General features: G+C 33.5%; 1 protein-coding gene across 1 annotated transcript in view; it reads left to right on the top strand.

The window, feature by feature from the left end:
• Positions 1-23,142, top strand: part of LOC123608564 (protein eyes shut homolog) — a 373,016-nt gene that overhangs the window by 334,350 nt on the left and 15,524 nt on the right. Inside the window, exons 7-8 of the mRNA XM_045498670.1 lie at positions 5,654-5,819; positions 15,690-15,829. Of these exons, the coding sequence (XP_045354626.1) occupies positions 5,654-5,819; positions 15,690-15,829 (306 nt within the window). The remainder of the gene's footprint in view (positions 1-5,653; positions 5,820-15,689; positions 15,830-23,142) is intronic.

The following is a 23,142-nucleotide window of genomic DNA, read 5'->3' as shown; positions in this document are numbered from 1 at the left end:
ATGATTTCATACAAATGTATGTTGTAAAACAGTTGCCACAATGAGGTTTGTTAACACAACCATCAATCTCATGTAGTTACAATATTTTGGGGTATGTATGATAAAAACTTACAACATTTACTCTCTTAGCAACTTTCAAATACACAAGAATTTATTCATCTTATAACTGGAAGTTTGTTCTCTTTGACAACTTTTGCCCATTTCCCCCCACCTCCCAAAACAACACCAATCTGCTCTTCCTATGAGTTTTCTATTGGTTGGTTTGTTTGTAAATTCCACACAAGTGAGATCCTATAGTATTTGCCTTTCTCTGTCTGACTTATTTCACTTAACATAATGCTATAAAAGTTCATGTTTTCTGAAATGGAAGAATTTTCTCCTTCTTGTATGACTGAATTATATACTCACATTATAGAATATAAGTTTTACACATTATAATATAAAAACACTCACTGATCAATAGATAGATTTCCAGAGGTGCCTAGGTGGCTCAGTAAGTTAAGCGTCCGACTTTGGCTCTGGTCATGATCTCACAGTTCATGAATTTGAGCCCGGCGTGGGAATCTGTGCTGACAGCTCAGAGCCTGGAGCCTGCTTTGATTCTGTGTTTCCTTCTTTTTCTGACCCTCTCCCACTTGTGCTCTGTCTCTCTCTCTCTCTCAAAAATAAACAAACATTAAAAATAAAAATAAATAAATAAAATAGAGATAAATTTCCATATCTTGCCTATTGTGAATAATGCTGTAATGGACACTTATTTCTTGTTATTATCGGATTTATCTGGCTAGGACTGCCAGTAGTATGTTAAATGACTGGTGAGATTAGGAACCCTTGCCTTGCTCCCGATCTTACAGGAAATTCTTGCAAACTTCTACTATGGAGTATGATGTTAGCTGTGTGTTTGTCATGTATGATCTTTATTATGTTGAGATACATTTCCTCTATACCCACTTTTTTGAGAGTTTTTGTCATAAATGGATGTCGAATTTGTCAAATGCCTCTCATGAATCTATTGAGATCACCATATGATTTTTATCTTGCATTTTATTCATGCGGTACATCACATTTATTGATTTACATACATTGAGCCATCCTTATAACCAATCATGAATTTTACTCAATCAATGTATTATCTTTTAATGTGCTGTTGAATTTGCTAATATTTTGTTTAGAATTTTTGCACTTATATTCACTAGGATATTGGCCTGTAGTTTTCTTTTCTTACAGTGTCTTAGTCTGGTTTTGGTATGAGGGTAATGCTGGCCTCATAAAATGAATTTAGAGCATTTCCTTCTCTTTTATTTTTGAGAAGAGTTTGAGAAGGATTGGTATTAGTTATTTAAATGTTAAATTTACCAGTGAAACCATCTGGTCCTGGTAAATTCTTTCTTGGGAGTTTTTTGATTACTCTTCTGTTTTTTTTCTGTTCAAATTTTTCATTTCTTTATGATTCAGTCTTGGTTAATTATATGTTTCTAGGTATTTATCCATCTCTTTTATAGTGTTCAATTTGTTTACACATAATTACCCATAATAGTCTCTTATGATCTTTTTTATTTGTATGGTATAAGTTGTAATATCTTATTTTTCATTCATAATTTAATATATTTGGAACTCCTTTTTCCCCCCTTGTTTGGTCTAGCTAAACATTTGTCAATTTATCATTTCATGAAATCAAATCTTAGTTTTGTTCATCTTTTTATTGTTTTCCTATTTTCTGTGTCATTTGTTTTTGCTATAATCTATTATTTCTTTTCTTCTGCTAACTTTTATCTTAGTTCATTTGATATTTTTTTTTGAGATTTTCGTTAATATATGTGTTTATCACTCTACACTTTCCCCTTACTCTCACACTCACTTCTCCCCCCCTTACACACACACACACACACACACACACACACACACACACAGAGCAAAAGAGAAAGGTGGAGTATCCCTTATCCCTATTATTAGTATCTTTATTATATAAAAGAAAAACATGTCTACATATTCTTATACAGTTTATAGAAATTGGTAAATGCTTAAAATAAATATACATAGAATCATCAAGGATTACAGATGCTGCAGTCATAGGTATAAGGCATAATTTAGGGATATAGTTTCTTTGAAAGAGAGAAGTTTAAGATAATACAGCAAGAGAAGCAAAGCATCTAAAAGAAATCATTATCTTGCCTAAGAAATGTGGCTCTTAAAATAAGAAATCAACATCTACAGTTGTTTTTAAAGCTTCTTCATACTATCAGTCAAGATCAGTCTCCCTTTATAAAAAAAAGAAAAGCCTTAAGGAAAGCATCATCAAATACATTTGATATATGAGATGTTAAATCAGTTGGTTAGGATTATAAAATTGCTATGAATATGTATTTTGTGTCAGTCAAATAAAAGTCACAAAACTTTGGTACTGCAAAATTTGCTCCTTTCTGATATAACATATACTGACATGGGATGCAAAAAAAGAGATTGCTTTTCTTTTTATGCACAATTCCCTTGATTCTCTTGCTTCGTTTTACTGTCATATGAAACTATTTCATGATTGTTTTAATTTCACTGTTTGCTTACCAAAATTATGCTCTCACAAGCTTATTGAAGTTCAAAGTCAGTTCAAGTTTAGTTTTCTAATATGTGCCAGTTAATTAGTTCACTGTCAACAATAAGATAGAAGTTTATTTCCAGATGCTTGTCTGTATATCCCCGCCCCTGTTACCCCACTCACTTTCAAAAGAAATAGTGCAAATGCTGATTTTTTTGCTGTTTTCAATTTTTATATATAAACTGGGCAGTCAAGTATAGGGTAAATTGACACTGAAATTTTCTCTATATATTTTGTTAGCAATTTACAAACACCTACTGTTTACTCCAATAAATGTAATATTAATTTTCTTAGAGAAATATGAACTCTATGTTTTGTAGGATAAGGGCCAATTTAATACAAGTGATGGATATTTCAAATTTGAAAAATTCTCAGAAAAGGAGTTTAGTGTCACCTCTATATGGAGGAAACTTTTGATACGTGTGTTACGAAGTGTATGCTATGGTAATTAACCCCCCACAGGTACATACACACACACACATTTCAGAGGCCTAAACCAACAGAAGATAATTTCACTCATCACATGCCAGCTGTAGCTCTGTTCCTCATTCACCTTTATCTCAGGAATAATACTTTGAATATATAATCCATTTAGGGCAACTAACCATTCCAGTTTGCATAGGACTGAGTGCCTTCACTAGACACAGGAATTCCACTGCTAAAAAAGTAAAGTCCCAGGTAAACAGTTGAATTGGTCACTCTAAATTCACTCTAACACAACACATTAAGCCATTTTATATGAAATAGTCATGTTTCTATTTCATAGATGACGTTTGAAATGTATAATTGTTGAAATCTATTTCCAGACTGCCTAAGGTTTTTCTAACACATATTTGTTACTTTATACATGAATTCAATGAGAAGGAGTATTAAAACTAAGAATTATTGGGGCAGCAGGGTGGCTCAGTTGGTTGAGCACCTGGCTTCAGCTTAGGTCATGATCTCACAGTTTGTGGGTTCAAGCCCCGTGTCCAGCTCTGCACTGATAGCTTGGAGCCTGGAGTCTGCTTCAGGTTCTGTGTCTCCCTCTCTCCCTGCCCCTCTTCTGCTCAGCTTTTGTCTCTCCCTCTCATACATAAACATTAAAAATATGTATTTAAAAAAACCCAAGGATTATTTTTAAAGCATTAATTCCTCGTGTTAATTTGGGGAGATTAAAAAATAAAATAAGTGAGCATTTCCATGTGAATGTTTTTTAATGCTCATGAGACCAAATAAAATTGATGAGAAAAATTAATATTACCATGTCATCTGAGCTTATTGTGGAATTTTAGATAACGTCAGAAAGAACCATTCATTCTAGTGGAAATGAACTTCAATGTAAAAGAGAGGTTATTTTAGAGTAACTGAGTTTTACAAAAACACTGATTTGGTCATACAAATTTTCTGAATCATTAAAATTATAGATCTATTTAAATTTATGAGAATTAAGAAAATAGTATTTTAATAGGCAGTGAGTATATTATATTAGTAGCCATGTCCATGCAAATTCAGAATGACTACTTTTCCTTATTAATGTTTCCATGTTATTATTTCTCATTTTTAGTGTTGATTTCAGTTAGTGACATGGCCATTTATTAATCATTATAGAGACTTATACTTTAAGATTCACACTTTGTCTAGCGATTAGGAAATTGTATTGTAAATCCAGGTAAAATGTCATGACTTGAAACCATGAATACAAAGAGAATATAGTGTAGTAATTGCATAAAGGAAATTACAGATGTTTATGATTCTTTGTGCTCCATGACTCAGCTGTTCTTCCCTTTGCCAATTTAATGGGGGTTTGCTCATTGAAAGTCTGGAGAAGTAGCAATTAAACTAGGGTATGCTCTAAACAGAATATATAATAGTCTGCCTCCAGGGCTTACATTTGTCTTATTGATATATCTCATTGTAAAACCTCAGTAAAGTAGCATGTATTAAAACTTAATGATGACTTGAGTGTGACTTGAAATTGTTTAAATTTTATTAATTTCGTTGTGGATGTAACCAGATATGAATTGTCTTTGAAGATACTAGGGATTACCATAGACAAATCATATTATTGGAAAATGTGCTTTATTTGTATTAAAATGTTTTCAAATTATATTAAAAAAGTTAAAAACCCAGCAAATTCAAACAGTACCTTGGCAATTCATTGTGTTAATCCTGTTGGTTAATGTGTGCTTTAAATAGTGTGTCTCTTAATACCATAGTTACTTTTAAAGTGTAACATACATATATACATATGCATATGCCACAGAAATTCTCATCTCTTCAGAGAAAAGGCCCAGTTAACTTAAGTCTGTGTGGTAGCCGAACAAGTAGATCTCAGAAAATAGATAATCACTATGCTCTTTCTGCCAGTTGGTTCCCTTCTGGACAAGGTATGAGTGCTAAGTGGGGCATCTCTTGGCACTGTGACGTGCCTTCGGTTAGGGGACCAGTCCTGGGATTCTCCAGAGGCACTGGCTGGCCTGATGCCCCAGACCCTGCGGCTCTGTCAGAGACAGTCGTTGGAAGGGCAGCTCTAGGGTTGGGCATGCACTGGGTCATGTACGAAGCTCTGGGGTCAGGGCAGAGTAGTTGGCACAACTGTTTTGAATCCATCTGACCCCTGGCATTTGGTCAGAGTCCCTCATGGTGCCCTTCTGGTCAGGGACTCCTCCTGGCCACAGTGGGATCCCCGGACCGTCATGGTGTCTGCCCCACTCTGGATGTGTGCTCAACAGTACGAAAGGCTAACACACAGCTAGGAGATATATATGTGACGTATATACACACACACACACACATTCCAGGAAACGGAGGGTAAGGGACTGTTGTAGATTGAGGAATGAGTCAATCCAGCCAAAAGAATATAACATAGGTATTTTGAACATGAACATGATGAAGACGGTACAGAAAGAGAATTTAAAAGAATAGAAGAAATAAGCAAAAAGTTGTATAAATGTATGTCTTATAAACTTTAATGGAAATTAAAAATTAGTTTTGGAAATTAGCTGTATATTTTATAAGCAAAATACTTATAAAACATATTTCAATAGGGTGTATATCATTTTGCATTACTTCCTTTTCTAGTATGTATGTACTTCAGAGTGCACAAGATACTCATGTTGGTTTGTGAAGAATGTTTGCTTAATTCATCTATACCCCTGCTACTGTGGAACTGTCAGCCATGATATTTGCCAAGACAAAGTCCTTCATCCTCCTCAGTCTAAATATGTGTGGCAACTGGGATTTAAAGGTAATCCAATATTTTTTTTAACTTGCTTGAATCACTGCAAAATTTATTAGGTAAGTATTCATTTTTCAATTATATAAAATATTTTATATCTCAAAACACAAAATAATACAAAAATGCATTTAGTACTTGTGCTCTCTGATTTGTTCCTATAATAGACATATGCCTAATACCAACTACATTCCAGGAATTCTGCTTGGCGCACAGATACACAGTCATGAAGGAAACTAGAGCTATTCCTTACTCTTGTAGGTCTATTTTTTGGAGGGGAATTATTGGGTACATACAATGATAAGTATGTTATTATAAACTGAAGTAAAATGTTCCTGTAGAAAGAAATAGCCTCTCATGAAAGCCTATAACCAAAGGAAAAAAAAAAGAGAAAAATATATGGGCAATTGGAAGAGTAACTTGGGAGGTAGATAAGGTTTCCATGATTAAATGCCTCTTGAACAGAGATACAGAGAATGAGTCCAGGGTAGAGAAGTTGGAGAAGAGTGCATTTTAGATTGAGGGAATTATATTTTTAAAACACTAAGTTTCAAAGGATATAAAGTTTCAGTTATGCAAGATAAAGCAGTTTTGGAAATTTACTGTACAACATAGGGCCTATGATTAACAATACTATGTTATGTATTTAAAATTTTGCTAGGAGGGTAGATCTTACATTAAATTATCCTATCACAAAAGGAAAAAAAAGAAACAAAAGCAACAAAAAATTGGGGTGGGAAGAAAGTTCTAGAGGTGATGGATAAGTTTATGACAATTGATTTTTTTTTTTTAATTTTTTTTTTCAACGTTTATTTATTTTTGGGACAGAGAGAGACAGAGCATGAACGGGGGAGGGGCAGAGAGAGAGGGAGACACAGAATCGGAAACAGGCTCCAGGCTCTGAGCCATCAGCCCAGAGCCCGACGCGGGGCTCGAACTCACAGACCGCGAGATCGTGACCTGGCTGAAGTCGGACGCTTAACCGACTGCGCCACCCAGGCGCCCCGACAATTGATTTTGATTATAGTTTCAGAGATCTATATGTAACTACAAAGACATGCAGTTGTATACATTAAATATCTGCAACTTTTTATATGTCAAACATACCCCCAAAAAAGTGGGTTAAATAACAAAAAACAAAACAAAACAAAACATACAAAAATACAACAACAACAACAACAAAAACCTCTGCTAAGTTAGAAGAGATGAATCCTTTGAAGACCTGGCTGGAACTCTGAGAACAAGAGTAGAGATAAGACTTGGGGAGAGCGCAATGCCAGAACTAAAATGTTGGGTTAAATATTTGTATTTTTATTCTAAAAGGCATAAGAAATCAGTGTAGAGTGCGCCTGGGTGGCTCAGTGGGTTGAGAGTCTGATTTCTACTCAGGTCATGATCTCACGGTCTGTGAATTGGAGTCCCGCGTCGAGCTTTGTGCTGACAGCTCAGAGCATGGAGCCTGCTTGGATTCTGTGTCTCCTCTCTTTGCCCCTCCTCTGCTCACACTTTTGTCTCTCTGTCTTTCCAAAATGATTAAAGGTTAAAAAATTAAAAAAAAATCACTGTAGAGTTTGACACATTTAAAAAAATGATCAAGTGTAGAAATAGGTTCAAGACAAGGAAATTGATAGTTGTAGAGCAGTCATATTGTGAGGGGATTGAAGATTGAAATACATGGAAGTTCTTGTTTATGGATTGAATACAGAGAGCAAGTGACAGAGGTATCAACAGGAATGTGAGATTTCTGGCTTTCACACTTGAAATGAAATAATTCCAACACATATTTTATCAAATATGTTTCTAATTATTTTATACAATGGCAGTTCTTGTTTCAAAATCTGTTGTGATAAACATAATTTTCTGTTCTATGGTTATACTTTGTATATTATTTGACTTAATTCATGCAAATTGATCCACATTCTTAAAACTGTATGACACTTCAGTTAAATCTTTTAAAGACTCTTCTGTCAATGATATTTTGGCATGATAGTTTGTCAACAATCAGAAAATTAGTAGATTTGATATATCTGTTCTCAACTAATGGCTTATTTTATTCAACTGACAGCAGTTGCACTTACAACACTACTATTACATTAAAACAGTGTTGAAGTAAACTAACAATTAGCTTTTTAGACAGTAGACATGATAATTTATTTCATGATGCTCATAAAATGATATTCTGGAGAGTTAACAACCCCTAATGACAAAAATAGTTATCAGTTCATTAAGCAAATCACACGTAAGACCAAAAGTGGTAGAAGAGAGCAATGACTTGTTGATTATTTTATGTTAGTGCTAAAAGGAACTTCAGAGGTTGTGTTATGAATACTTACTATTTTAAAAATGACACAAAACAAACAAGAGCAAACAAACACAAAACAAACAACCACTTAGGTTAGAGAAGTTACTTGATGGAGCTGGTCTCAGGACTATCTAGGCAGTCTGTTAGCTCAGTGGTTTTAAACCTTGAGCACATAATATAATCAATCACCTAAGGCACTTTCAAAATCTACTACTGCTGGACTTCCATTACAGAACAATCAAAGTGGAATTGTGGTGAAGTGGACATAGGAGATCTTTAAAGCCTCCCCAAATGTTCTAATGTACAGAATGAGAAACATAATCTGCTGTTAAAGCCAAATCAGTTCATGGACTTCAGTGCCTGCATCATTTTTATACTCTATTTTTCTTTGTCTCAAAGTAGGAATAATGCATGTGTACACTTAATTTATTTTAAACATTAAAATTCTTTGGAACTAAAAATGGCTACAGGGAACATATTCACAAATAATAAAGTAGCAAATATATTTTTTAGGAAAAATAGGAGGAGTAATAGGAAATCAAATGGTTTGTGGATAAATCATCTCTGAGTAAACATACTTTTATGAATGACAAAGTAAAGTAAGTTTACTTTAAAATAAAACAAATACACTTTTAAGACATGGGGGTAATATGAAGTCAAAATTGTTCATGCATAAATCAACTTTGAGCAATTATCATCAAGGTAATATAAGTGTATTTAGTCATTATCCTTTCATGGAACTATGTTCAGAACTTAATGAACATAGCTAATTATTACAAAAAAGATGAAGTACGTGTCTTCCACATCTGAGAATCTAAATTACTTGGGCTGTCTAAGCTAAAGAAGCCAGTGTGATGAAACTCAATAGTCAATAAATAAGTAGAGCTATCCCAATTCCTTTTTAATGTCGGTACAAAGATTCAACAAGCAACTTCTCCCAGTAAAGTTTTCAAAACAAAAAAGAAGTTAGGATAATTTTAAAAAGTACGTAAATATAATTACATTTTATGCAATACTTATTTTGTTCTGCTTGTTTCTATTAAGATCTCATTTCCTTCTCTTCTCATAAAATATAATTGAAGAGGAACATTAAAATCAAGCTGGTAAATTTGCACGGGGTGCATTAATTTTACCAGTAGTAAAATTATTTTAATTAAGAGATTTTTCTACCAACTAAATGAAGTGTCTTACACGCCCAATCAATTCTTGCCAATATGATTGCTCTACAAAGAAGGGATGATAATTAATTAGAAGAAGCCCCTTCAAGGACAATTGGTCTACAGTGCACAACTTGAGAAAGAGCTGACATGCACTGTTTCTTTTCAATGTCATCATCTATGTTCATTATGTGTGTTATTAGGTTTGAGAAAAGGAGATACTGACAGAGTGGATAATGAGTTGTGAAGTGAAATAAGATAATATGAATTATGGTTAAGAAAAGATGAAACCATAGCAAAAATGAAGAGATAGGTTCTCTGAATACCTTTCTTTTTTAAAGCTTGTGACCATTACAGCTTAGTTAACCAAATTTAAAACACATTTACAACATTTAATATGTGATAGTGAAGTATTTTTTTCTAAGTCAATAATGAATGCCGTGAAGTGAATTGGTATGGCAAACCAATATGTACTTCAAATTCCCCCTTTTTTCTTTACAAGTAGTGGCTCTTATTTCTGGTATAAAATATTGTAATAATTATAATCTGCTCATTTAAATGACTTTTATATTTTGTAATGATTGTTGGGAGAATGGCAAATACTGAATCTCCAAAGCAATCTTGATCAAAAGTACTTTTTCCTACCACACTGCTCCACTTTCAAGTCTTTTGTTAAATACCTGCTGTTATTTCTATTTCCATTTAATAATTTCAGGCCTTAATTCAAGATTTAAAAAAGAAATCTGAGTGTTAAAAAACAAATGTATTTTAGTGCTTTTCACTTATATCACTTATAAAAAAATTGTACAGTAACAGGATTATGTTAATTAATTATTAAATAAAAATAAGTGGCTTTCATATATAGATAAGAACCATTAAAATATTTAATTGGAAAAACAATTTCCTGTAAACAGCAGTGAAAATATGAAAATACCCAGGACTAAAATTAACAAAAATGTTATGTAAGTTCTACATTAAGAAAACTTTGTATATTGCCACAGTATAGTTACAAAGACACAAAATCTAAAAGAAATTCTAAAAATATACCATGCTGTTGGAAAGGAGACCTAATGTATTAAAGATTTCAGCTCTTCATATTATTCACATATTTATTAAGATTTCAATAAAATAACAACAATGTTCTTGTGTTTGTTTTAATTATTAAAGTCTGCCTAGAAAACTAACTAAATAATGCCATGTATACTCTGTAAGAGTACGTTATGTTGGTTGTGGGGTAGAGATTTACTTCTGCCAAATAGTCAAGTGTATTATACAGCTTCATTAATGAAGAACATTGTACAATTGCACTGATAGTCAAAAATATGCAAAATACAATGTTCAAATATAAATTCAACTCATGAAGAAAAATTAACATCTAATAAAATTTCCATCTCAATCATTAGGGTAAATAAGAATTACTGAATAATTGGGGTTGAACAACTTGATAATCATCTGGAAAAAAAAGTCTGATTTATATCTTACTAAGCATACTCTGAGTTAAATTCATAACAATAAAGTTTTAAATATAAAGATTTAAATGATAAAAATATCAGAAAAATGTTGGAGAATTACTTTTTAAATTTGGATGGGGAAGACCTTTTATAGCTACCAATCAAACTTTAGTTGCCAGAAAGAAAAACTGGTCACTTGATTACAATACAAGCAAAAATGTCTGTTTGTGAAAGACATCGTAGAAGCAGTCAAATAAACAAAAACTGTTCAGAGGCATAGAAAGTATTCTTAAATGTATGAGAGAGTGTTCAGCGTTACTCATAAAGAGAACAAAGCAAATTTTAAAAACACAATAGGTAGATACTTTTTCAATTATAAATAAATCTGGCAAAAAATTTGAGTGATTTTATGCATTGCTTGTGAAATGTAAAATCACTATAAAAGCTGAGCAAGGTAATTTTGCAATATCCATCAATATTACAAACGTTTATACTTTTTGACTTAGTTTTCCCATCACACACGCTTCCCATCCACATACTAAGTAATACATGTGCAAGATTATAATTGGAACCAACAGCCATCTGAGGAAAAGAATGACATAGATACAGAAATGATTATATAATACTCCTAGTACTTATATGACAGTCTATGAGATATATGATACAGGGAAAAGAAAGGAAGGAATCCAGTAGTGTGAAATTGTGTATACACTAAGCCACCTTTTGATTTTTTAAATACTTTTTAAATATTTTGAAAGAAAGGGAGAAAGAGAGAGAGCACACACAAAGGAATGGGGGATGGGCAGAGAGGGAGATAGAAAGAATCCCAAATAGGCTCTTCACTGACAGCCCCACACAGGACTTAAACTCATGATCCATGAGATCATGACCTGAATTGAAACCAAGTCAGATGCTTAACTGACTGAGCCCCTGATTTTTTATATCCATCTTGTAATTATCTCCCTGGAAGCTTTTTTCTATGCTCTTTGCCCCAGTGTTCTGAAATTTCACTATGTTGGGACTTATGTTGCGAATTATAAATTTTTATAAGTGAGATATAATTGCCATTTAACACTATATTAGTTTAAGATATAGAACATAATGATTCTATATTTGTATATATTGCAAAAACAGTCACCACAGTAAGTCTAGTTAATATCCATTGCAATACACAGTTACATTTTTTTTTCTTGTGATGAGAATTTACAAGATTTACTCTCGTAGCAACTTTCAAATATACAATACAGTATTGTTAGCTATAGTCACCATGCAGTACATTAATTGCATCTCCAGGACTTATTTATTTTATAAGTGGCGGTTTGTACCTTTTGATCACCATCACCTGTTTCACCCATCCGCTACTCCCCTCTTCTGACAACCACCAATCTCTTCTCTGCATCTATGAGTATGTTTGTTTGTTTGTTTCCCATTTTAGATTCCACATATAAGTGAAATTATACTGTATTTATCTTTCTCTGTCTGACTTATTTCACTTAGCACAATACCCTTAAGTTCCATCTATGTTATTGCAAACGGAACAATTTTCTTCTTTTTTATGTCTGATTGTGTTTGTGCATGCACACACATGTTTATCCATTCATCCACTGATGGGCACTTAGATTGCTTCCATGCCTTGGCTATTGTAAATAATTCTTCATTGAACATGGGGATGCATATATCTTTTTAAGTTAGTATTTTTGTTAACTTTAGATAAATATTCAAAGGTGGATTTACTGGATCATATACCTCCTGTACCAATTTACATTCCCATGATTGTATTCTTGTTCATGTGTAAGCACTTGATAAACCCTTTATTTGGAAGCATGTGTCTTTCAGTTTTTAGGTAGTCGCTATATTATTGCATTAATAATTCTTCTTTTCTGTTTCCTATTTCTGTAACTCTAATTCCAAAAAGTTGATATTGCATCCCCAGAATTGATCTCATTTTCTCATAATTTCTTCTTTTCCATTTCTTTTTGTTTTGTCCTATTTTCTAATCTACTCTCTCAATTAAATATATGAGAACTAGTGTTTATTTCTTATTACATTGTACTTTTCTAGACATTTTTACTATTGTCTAAAGTTGTAAATTACCGTAACATTCCACCTTTTGTATAGATAATATAACTTTTTTATATAACTCTAAAAATATTATAGTTTTGATTGGTTTTAAATTTTTCTCCTCCATTCATTGTCTCAGTTTCTGTAAGTATTTTTAATTATGGTTTGTTCTTTCTTATTTGGAATCTTTCTGCCAAATGTTGGATGATCATACTTAATGGCTATGACCTAACAAGACTCATTGGAAGCTTACCATGTGAACATGGTTTTTGATAAGTGGCAGCTCTATAAGAGGGTTGTAAGTTGACAGCTGGCCATTCAATGGGGTAATCCTAATGAGCTTGATATCCTTGAGGCAGGAGCCTCTAAGATCCTCTTTCCCCTGAGAATAAACCTTGACAAATATTTGTTTGTGGGCCAGCAGGGAGGTGAGTGATGGGTCAGAATAATTATCTGCATTTGTGATTTGAGAGAAAAGCTGTGTCAACTAATCACCCTGTTGCCAGACTACTATTTTCTCAGACACTTTTAAGTCCTAAAAATCTTAAGGTTTCTGCGAAGTAGACAAGTTTGATTTTTTTATAAGTATGCCCTGTAATTAGACTTTTGATTTTTGCCATTCTGCTAATTTACTCACTATATTCCCACCATCTTTTCAACTTCTTGAAATTTATTGAAAACTTGCTCAAAAAACAGTATTTTCTCACTGTTGCCTCCCTTCTCGTTCCCCGTGAATTAACACTTTTATTTTCCATTACCTCCTTTTTGAGGCTTTAAGAGGAAGAGGGGATGATATTTCAGTCAAATCCAAATGTTTAATCAGGTACATCATTATAGAAAATTCTGTGTCTATAAATTGGACAACTTAAATGAAATAGATAAATTCATAGAAAAACACTAGTTGACAAACTGATTCAATAATACATATAAAATCTGAATATTTGTACAATCTCTAAAGTAATTGAATAGTTTTAAAATATCTTTCCAAAAAGAAAAACACTGAAAAAAGATTGTCTTTATCAAAGGTCTCCCAAATATTCAATAAAGAGTTACATCTAATACTATGTAAACTCCTTCATAAAATAGAAAGGAAAATTTATCAATTGATTATATAGGCTAGCATAGCCAAGTTTGAGTCATTTTATCTCAGCACATTGAAGATATGATTTTTATTGACATCATGAAAGTTAGTAATATTTTCTTCTTGTGTGGCTGTTCTGCTGATAATCTTATGCATTGATTAGTTTATGACTAATTTAGTAATAATTTTTATAATGTCAAAAGTTATTAGCAGTTAAATTACTTTGGTAAGGTTGAAAATGTTTGGAACGTTCTGCAAGGCTTCCTAGCTTCTTCTTTTCCAGAGTTATACATAAGATGTCTAAATAAGTTTGCACATGGCAGGAAGATTTCAGCTTGTGAACCATCTCTACTTTACAATTCAGTTGTAAGTTGCATAACCTACGTAATATTTTCTGGGAAGTCATGCCTCACAAACAATAGATTTTAGGTTTGTTAACCATAAGCAATTCTAAAATTGGACTACTTACTAGGATTCTGTGGCAAATGTTATCTACCTAATAAATTTTATTGGTCCCTTTACTAGGAGGTTTAGTTATGTTTAAAAGAAACTATATCCAGTCCCCTATGCTGTTTCAGTACCTGGGAATATTACACCATTAATAAAACATAATAGGTTCTCAGCTTAGCATAATTAGTTCCTTTCTCTCCACAATTCTGGGATATCTTATTTGTTTGTTTAGATTTTGTTTCCAAATCTCTCATTCCCTTATTCTCTGTTTACCAATTATATTAATCTTTTTCTATAGATACTTAAAAATTTTTTTTTCAACGTTTATTTATTTTTGGGACAGAGAGAGACAGAGCATGAACGGGGGAGGGGCAGAGAGAGAGGGAGACACAGAATCGGAAACAGGCTCCAGGCTCCGAGCCATCAGCCCAGAGCCCGACGCGGGGCTCAAACTCACGGACCGCGAGATCGTGACCTGGCTGAAGTCGGACGCTTAACCGACTGCGCCACCCAGGCGCCCCTCTATAGATACTTCAACACATTTATCATAAATATTTTATAATCTTGATATAATTCTAAGTCTGGGTCATCTGTTTTTACTGTTTCCACTTGAATATAGGTCATGTTGTTTGCTTTCTTGCAATGTCATTTTTTATTGTATCACAGATAGTATGTCTAACAGAGTTCAAAGTAGCTAAATTATATATGTATATGTATTCATGTGTTTATCTATATCTCTACTGACACTCTCACATAAGCACACTTCCTTCTTTTCAATGAGAGGGCTGTGATGAGATGCTAATGATGTTTCTATTATAAATATTTTAAGGATGTTTTCCAAATATATTTTCAAATGATTCCTTATGCAGCAATGTATATAAAGAATAAAAGTACTTTTTATGCAAAATGTATTGTATTTGTATGTATTAAGTCATCTTTATACCAATTAATTAAAAATTTATTTGACATTTAGAGTTCAGCCTTATTCTACTTTAGGTCTTTTTCAAATTTAGTATATTCTATTCATATAGAAACTTATTTTGTGGTAGATGTTCTCAAATTGATCTTACCAAGTAATTTGACAACTGTCTTTTTTAAATTTTTATTTATTTATTTTTGAGACACAGAGAGAGACAGAGTGCAAGCAGGGGAAGGGCAGAGAGAGAGGGAGACACAGAATGTGAAGCAGGCTCCAGGCTCTGAGATGTCAGCACAGAGCCTGATGCGGGGCTCAAACTCACAAACCACGAGGTCATGACCTGAGCTGAAGTTGGATGCTTAACCAACTGAGCCACCTAGGCGCCCTTGACAACTGTCTTTACTAATTTAATGTAAATTTAATTTTGTGAAATATTATTTAATTTTTCATCCCTTTGAAAGGATCTGAAGATGAAAAATGTGAAGTGGCTGTTGATGTCTACTTCTTTCTCTCTGCGAACTGGACTGAAGATGCTGTCTATGTGAACACATCTGAAGATCTCTATTATGTATTTTGGTTTCTATGTCAAGGAAGGATGAAGGTAATATAATTCCTTATTTGTCTCTTTAACTCATAATATTCTGATTTGAAAAAAAAGCTAAAATTGTTAAATTTGCAAATTCAGTGTTCAAGATGTGTGTAGCTTAAATATAACCTCATATTGATTGAGATTTTGGATTGACGGTGGTTATATGACATTTGGCTTCTGCACACATGCCGCCCATGGTGCCTTTTGTTATAATTGTATATATTTATGAATTGTATATTTGTGAGTTTCTAATGAGAAGTTTCTATGACTTTAAGGTCAAGTGGCATCTTTTGTGCACATGCTCAGCTCTCGGAAGTCCTCTGTGGCTTTTGAGCCTGCTCTGTGGCTAGGCCTTTCCTGTTCTGTTAGCCCCTAGAGGAGGTTCTGAAGCTATGGCTCTTAACTCTCAGGGGGTAGCTGCTAGGCTATGGTCAGTGTCTGCTTTATCCCTCCTTGCTCATGCCTAACTGTCTAGCACTTTTTGTATTTATTATATAGACAGGTAATAAAGAGATTTATCATTTTATATCTAGTCTTTTTGTGTTCCATTTATGCTACAATTTGCTGACTAAGTCTCTCAAACAGTTGTGATTATATCACCTTTTTGTTTAAAGATCATAATTAAATCTCCAGGATATTTCCAGGGGGCGCCTGGGTGGCTCAGTTGAGCGTCCAACTTCCGCTCAGGTCATTATCTCGTGGTTCATAAGTTCAAGCCCTGCATTGGGCTCTGTGCTGACAGCTCAGAGCCTGGAGCCTTCTTTGGATTCTGTCTCCCTCTCTCTCTTCCCCTCCCCCACTCATGCTCTCCCTCTCTCTCTCTCTCTCTCAAAAATAAATAAAAACATTTATATCTCTGGGAGATTTCCAATCTCTGGGTAACTTTACCACTTAAATTAGGGGCCTAAGGCAAGAATTCAAAGAATGGCTCTCTTTTTCCCTATTTCACCTACATCTTATACAAATTAGATAATATTATCAAACAAATAACAATAAGAAACACAAAATTTGGAATCTTAATTTTATTTTTTAAAATTTATTTTGAAAGAGCGAATCCCAAGTAAGCTCCACACTGTAGGCATGGAGCCCCATGAGGAGCTTGAACTCACAAACCATGAGATCATGACCTGAGCTGAAATCAAGTGTTTGAACTTTAACTGACTGAGCAACCCAGGTACCCTGAATCTGAATTATAAAGAAATAAAAATCCTTTTTGTCAAAAAGATTGGGGAGTTTTCCAAAAGGTTTAGAGAATTAACAGAGTATTTGTAACCCCTCTTGTCTGGACACAACCTAATCTGGTTATTTTATAGAAACAAAGACCATATTATAATTTTATGTTTGATATATTTTGTATAAAATTTTGAGTAAAGATTCATAAACTTTTCATTATAAATAAATCCATTAATACTGAGCTAATATTATAAGAACTAATACAAGTCAGTGTACTTCAAAAAAGAACCATCTAGAAAGGCATTACAAATACAAGCAAACAGATGTCAATTTCTCAGAACTTTTAATTTCACTTATGCTCTCATAAACATATATTTTGTATATATATATATGTATGTATATATATGGATGTATATATATTCATAAACATATGTATTAGCTTCATATAGTTTTACATGTATGTATTTAGCCATTCACAGATACATGACTATGCACATAAATGATTAAAGTTTTTTATCTTTAAGATATATTTAACTTTATCAGCACATAAAAGAACATTATGTATTAAATTTACCTTCTTTTAGGAAACAAGAAAGCAAATCATAGATATCTTGTATACACATTTCCATTTCTCTGTATTCTTTTGAAATAATTACAAACTTGGGGTGCCTGGGTAGCTCAGTTGGTTAAATGTCTGGCTTTGGCTCAGGCCATGATCTCAAGGTTTGTGAGTTCGAGCCCCACATCAGGGTCTCTGCTTTCACCACAGAGCCAGCTTCAGATCCTCTGTCCATTCTCTCTCTGCCCTTCCCCTGCTTGCATGCTGTCTCTGTGTCTCTCAAAATAAATAAATAAACTTGAAAAACTAAAATAATCACCAACTTTAAATAAAATAACTACTTTGTTTTTTTAGACTCAAGAGAAAACACAAATATACCAATCTAATAACTTTTAGCTAGTTTATTTTTTCATCATCACACATTTTATATAATTTTGACAACTTTTATGTTAGGCAAAATAAACATAAATATACATGTATAAACATAAATATACATCATTCAACAACATTTGTATGTCTCAGTTTTTCATTCTGTAAGGAAAAAGGATAACTTAAAATTATATTTAGAGATTCTTTGGGGCATCTGTGTGACTCGGTTGGTTAGGTGTCCAACTCTTGGTTTCATCTCAGGTCATGATCTCACAGTTTGTAGATTGTTGAGCCCCTCATTGGACTCTGCACTGACTGTGAGGAGCCTGCTTGGAGTTCTCTCTTTCTGTCTCTCTCTGCCCTTACACTGCTCATGCTCTCTCTCATTCTCTCTCCCTGTCAAAATAAATAAATAAACTTTAAAACATAAAATAAAATTATATTTATAGATTAATATTTGTATATTTTTCTTATTCTAAAATTGCTCAACTATCCAATGATTATTTGTTATTTCAATTTAATATCCGTGTAAGGTCTTGATGTAAACCAAAGATTTGGAAATTGCAATTTGCACCATCATGTTAAGTCCTTTTGGTTTGTAGTGTCATCAGAAAAAACATTGTAGTACATAAATGTAGTAGAACCAGGGGCGCCTGGGTGGCTCCGCTGGTTGAGCATCCAACTCTGGATTTCAGCTCAGGTCATGATCTCAGGGTTGTGGGATGGAACCCCACAATGGGCTCTGAACTGAGCATGGAGCCTGCTTGAGATTCAGTCTCTCCCTCTGCCACTCTCCTACACTCATGCATGCTCGCTTGCTCTCTCTCTCTCTCAATAAAAAAATAAACAAATAAATAAATAAAAACAAATAACCATAGTAGAATCAATAAGAATTCACAAGACTAAGTGCTTTTAAATGATACCCACTATTAAAAATTCAATTATTTCTATTTGATATTTTTATAATAATAACAATCTAAAAAAATAATGATAGACCAGTTCTTGAAAAGTTATATTAAATCATTCTAATTTGCCTAAAGATTAATTTATTTATTGGGAAATCAAATAAGCTCTTTTTAATATAAGTAAACCTCGGTGTTCATATATTTAAAAAATCAAGACTTTTGAATTTATGCCCAAACTCTAAGGGTGTAATTTTCTTTTCATCTAAAAGACTAATTATATTACACACCAGGTACACATTTTCTGCTTTGTTAAATTTTTGGCAAAGGAAAAACATATAAATGAGGTACAGTTAATCATTTTCCTTTTCCTTTTTTGACTGTTTATCTGAACAATAGTCTTAGAATGTACAAATAATGATAGAAAATGTATTTATGATTAATATTAGTTTTAAAAATTTCCCAAGCAAAAAAGAAAGGAAGAAAGAGCAAAAATGAAGAGATGAAGGGTGCTAGCTTCAGGCAAATATAAAATCATGACTTAATGTTTAAGGTTAATTATCTTCTATCTTCAAAGACCAGTAGAGACTTAAATGGAGAAAAAACTCATTCACACACACACACACACACACACACACACACACACAAGTTATTATTCCAGATAGTTTAAACAATAACTCATATCCTTAATAATTCCATAGGGGTATATAATTAAAAATCTAGTGCTTATTAATCCCAGAAGTATGAAAATGCAAGAGGGGTTCTTGTGCATTAAACAGAGTAATCTCTCTATTAGACACACAGGATGGAGTGTCTCCTCTTGAGAGTTTTTCTCTTTTTGTTCTAATGTTTCTGTCAAATGAACAATCTTGTTCATGTCAAAATTTCCCCAGAGTGGCCACTGCAATTTCAGATTGTCCTTTGAGAAATTATAGCAATTACAGAGATGTGTACCTGACTTAAAATATAAAGGGAGGGATGTGTGGTGTTGAAGCCTGTGAGACTGAGAAGACCCCATGAAAACTTAACATAGGTACATAGGTGCCTGTTCAATGTCATGTCTCTAAAACCTACCAAAGAGCAGTCAGTCTAAACTGATAGCCACACAAAAGTTTTTACAAGATTTTGGAAAGGTGGCTCAAGGAATAATTTGTTCAAGGAATGCAGATAGCTGTGATTTCTGAACTCATTGTTTATTTAAGTCATCTGGATGATGAAATTGTGGGAGCAATACTTGTCCTCTTACAGTAGACATACTCTTAAACTTAGCAGAGGCAGTGATGTTGAAAGAAATTTCCTTTCTCTCTGGATCAAATTGGATCACATAATCAAAGGATTCCTAAAGTGTTTTCTTATTCTTAAGAGGAAAAAATAAATAAATAGCATTTGGGAATGTGATGAAAATAAATTGGAGTTCAGACCTGATACTATACCTATGTCACTGTCATAGCTGGAGAGACAAGTGTCCAGTGGTCCCAGAATAGTGCACCACTTGCAGTCTAGGGTTGTGAACTTTGTTATTGAGGGTATTTTAATTAGATCTTTGCAGAATTTTGTGTTTGTTCACTGCTGATCCTCCAAAAGACCACTAGACAGTTCTGTTGATCAAGAGAAACTAATTCTCTTAGATTTAACATAGTAATGGAAAACAACACCTAATAGAGTCAGTCTTACTAGTGTCTCAGAAGGGAGAATTTATGGAAGGATGTTAATATGCTCTAGAGCCTTACTTGTAGGGAATGGGTACTTGTAAGGTTCGGTTAGAGTTCATGAATAAAGCCTTGTACTGGTGGACATAATGGGATGAGAGTCTTAAAATGAGGTTGATGAACAAACTGTTATGCTTGGTAAATACTTATGTTAGTTGGTTCACAGTCATACTTTCAAGAAAAAGTATTTCATGGAGCAAAGAGTAAATTTATACACACACACACACACACACACACACACACACTCCTATGTTTTTTTTCTCAGTATTTTTAAATATAGGACAAAATATTTGGTTCCCTTGAATTCCCATCATCAAAGACTGAAATTCTAAAGTAATTTTTCATTTCTTTGCATTAAAAAATGTCCTCTCTCAGGTCCTTTTTTTTTTTTTTTAATTTTTTTTTTCAACGTTTATTTATTTTTGGGACAGAGAGAGACAGAGCATGAATGGGGGAGGGGCAGAGAGAGAGGGAGACACAGAATCAGAAACAGGCTCCAGGCTCTGAGCCATCAGCCCAGAGCCTGACGCGGGGCTCGAACTCACGGACCGCGAGATCGTGACCTGGCTGAAGTCGGACACTCAACCGACGGCGCCACCCAGGCGCCCCTCTCAGGTCCTTTTAAATATAAACACTTTTGGAAAGAAAGCACATATATAGAAGTGAGCTTATTTTTTTTACACACTTGCTACAAAAAAGGTTATGAGATTAATTATGAGTTACTGGTCACAGAGGATGCTTTTAAAACAACGTGGAAGAGGGACACCTGGGTGGCTCAGTCGGTTAAGCTTCCTACTTTGGCTCAGGTCATAATCTCGTGGTTTGTGAGTTCAAGCCCTGCATCGGGCTCTGTGATGAAAGCTTGGAGCCTGCTTCGGATTCTGTGTCTCTGTCTCACTCTGCCCTTCCCCCACTTGTGCTCTGTCTCTATCAAAAATAAATAAAATTTAAAAAATAATAAAAATAAACGTGGAAGACACAGAGGGACACTAAAAGTTGGATTAAGAAAGACCTTTACCAAATTTAATTATTTCAATATTTTTTACTAGGTTTAAGCCCAGATAAATTTGGACCAGATAAATTCATCCAGATATATCTTTATTTAGCTAAGAATATGACCAAGACATTCTTAATGTTCCCTTCAGCTTAACTGAACTTTAGATAGGCTTCTTCTTGACTATAGATCCCTGACCTCCTTTTACTTGGAGCATTTACTTCATAAAATTTGCAACAGTAAGTTCTTTATCTGCTTCTTTGAAATATATGCAAATCTACTCTCAGCCTCTGGCCAGTTTTAGGGGCCAGGAAATGTCTTCCTCAAGGACCTAGGAACTATTTCTTTCAAATGAAAACGTTGAAGGAGAAATGTAAATGTTAATATCCAGTGAGAGAGTAGGTGCCTAACTGCAGTAGGTACCCGTTAGCAAACACAGAAAGCCTCCTAACAAACCAAAACCCTTGCAAACTCAAGGATAGCTCAATGAATGTACTTTACACATTTCATTGATCAATCTCTCCTTTAATTTCCTCCAGTACTTTTTCCCTAGCTAATACCAGCACTTAAGATCTTTCCTGTCTTGTTTCAACAAAGTTGAGTTCCATCTCTCTCTTCTTTTGAAATAGTTTTGAATAAAGTCTTTCTTGCTTTTTGAACTTTGGTGCAATTTTTACTTTGATGAATACTTTTCTAAGAATCCAGGTTTCTATATATCTTATAAAGAAGTCACTTGCCCCTATAGGTGAAGTCTCTTTCCAGATCTGTTTCGTTAACAAGGGTCAAAAAATGGTAAATATGTCTTTTAGGTCTTAGACTTTCTCCCCTTTAGAATCTCTTTACTAAGTAACTCAACTAATATAATATAGAAGTAGAAAAATAATATATACAAAAATATGATTTTCCATGAAATAACATTACTTAGTCATTTACTTATATATACAAACCATTTTGTGAAGTATGTTGTGAATATTGTTCATGTAGCTTAAATTCCATTCAGCCAAAGTTAATTTTGAATGTAGTATTATGTTAGATACCTACATCAGTAATAATGAATTCCCATAAAAAGTATTTCCATAGGTTTTGGGGCACCTGGGTGACTCAGTCGGTTAAACATCCAACTCTTGATTTTGGGTCAGGTCATGATCTCACCATTGTGGGATCAAGCCCCACATATGGCTCCATGCTGGGTGTGAGCCTGCTTAAGTTTCTCTCTCTCCCTTTCTCTGTGTCTCTCCCTGGTTGCTCTTGTGTGCATACAGTCCTCTCTCTCTCTCTCTTTAAAAAAAAAAGAATTTCCATAAGTTTTGTTTTATTTCTTTTCTCCTTGGGAAGAAAAGATCATCCATTGCCAAGATTTATGATTGTATTACAAGCCCTCATCAAACAAACATTATTTAATTATCAAGAATAGAGTAAAATCTTATTCCATTTTTATGTACATTTTTAATATTGGATGTTTGAGTAATTACAAATGTTAATAATTGATTGTCAATATTATTAATAATTGTAATATAATTATGTTTATTATTATAAGTTGATCATAATATATTATTAATATAATAGTAATAGTAATCATATATAAATAATTATAAGTGCTGACCTTTCAAGTAATTTCT

The sequence above is a fragment of the Leopardus geoffroyi genome, chromosome B2 (assembly GCF_018350155.1).
Source record: "Leopardus geoffroyi isolate Oge1 chromosome B2, O.geoffroyi_Oge1_pat1.0, whole genome shotgun sequence".
NCBI classification, from domain to species: Eukaryota; Metazoa; Chordata; class Mammalia; order Carnivora; family Felidae; genus Leopardus; species Leopardus geoffroyi.
The sequence above is the reverse complement of the archived record's forward strand: the minus strand, read 5'-3'. Positions and strand labels throughout refer to the sequence as shown.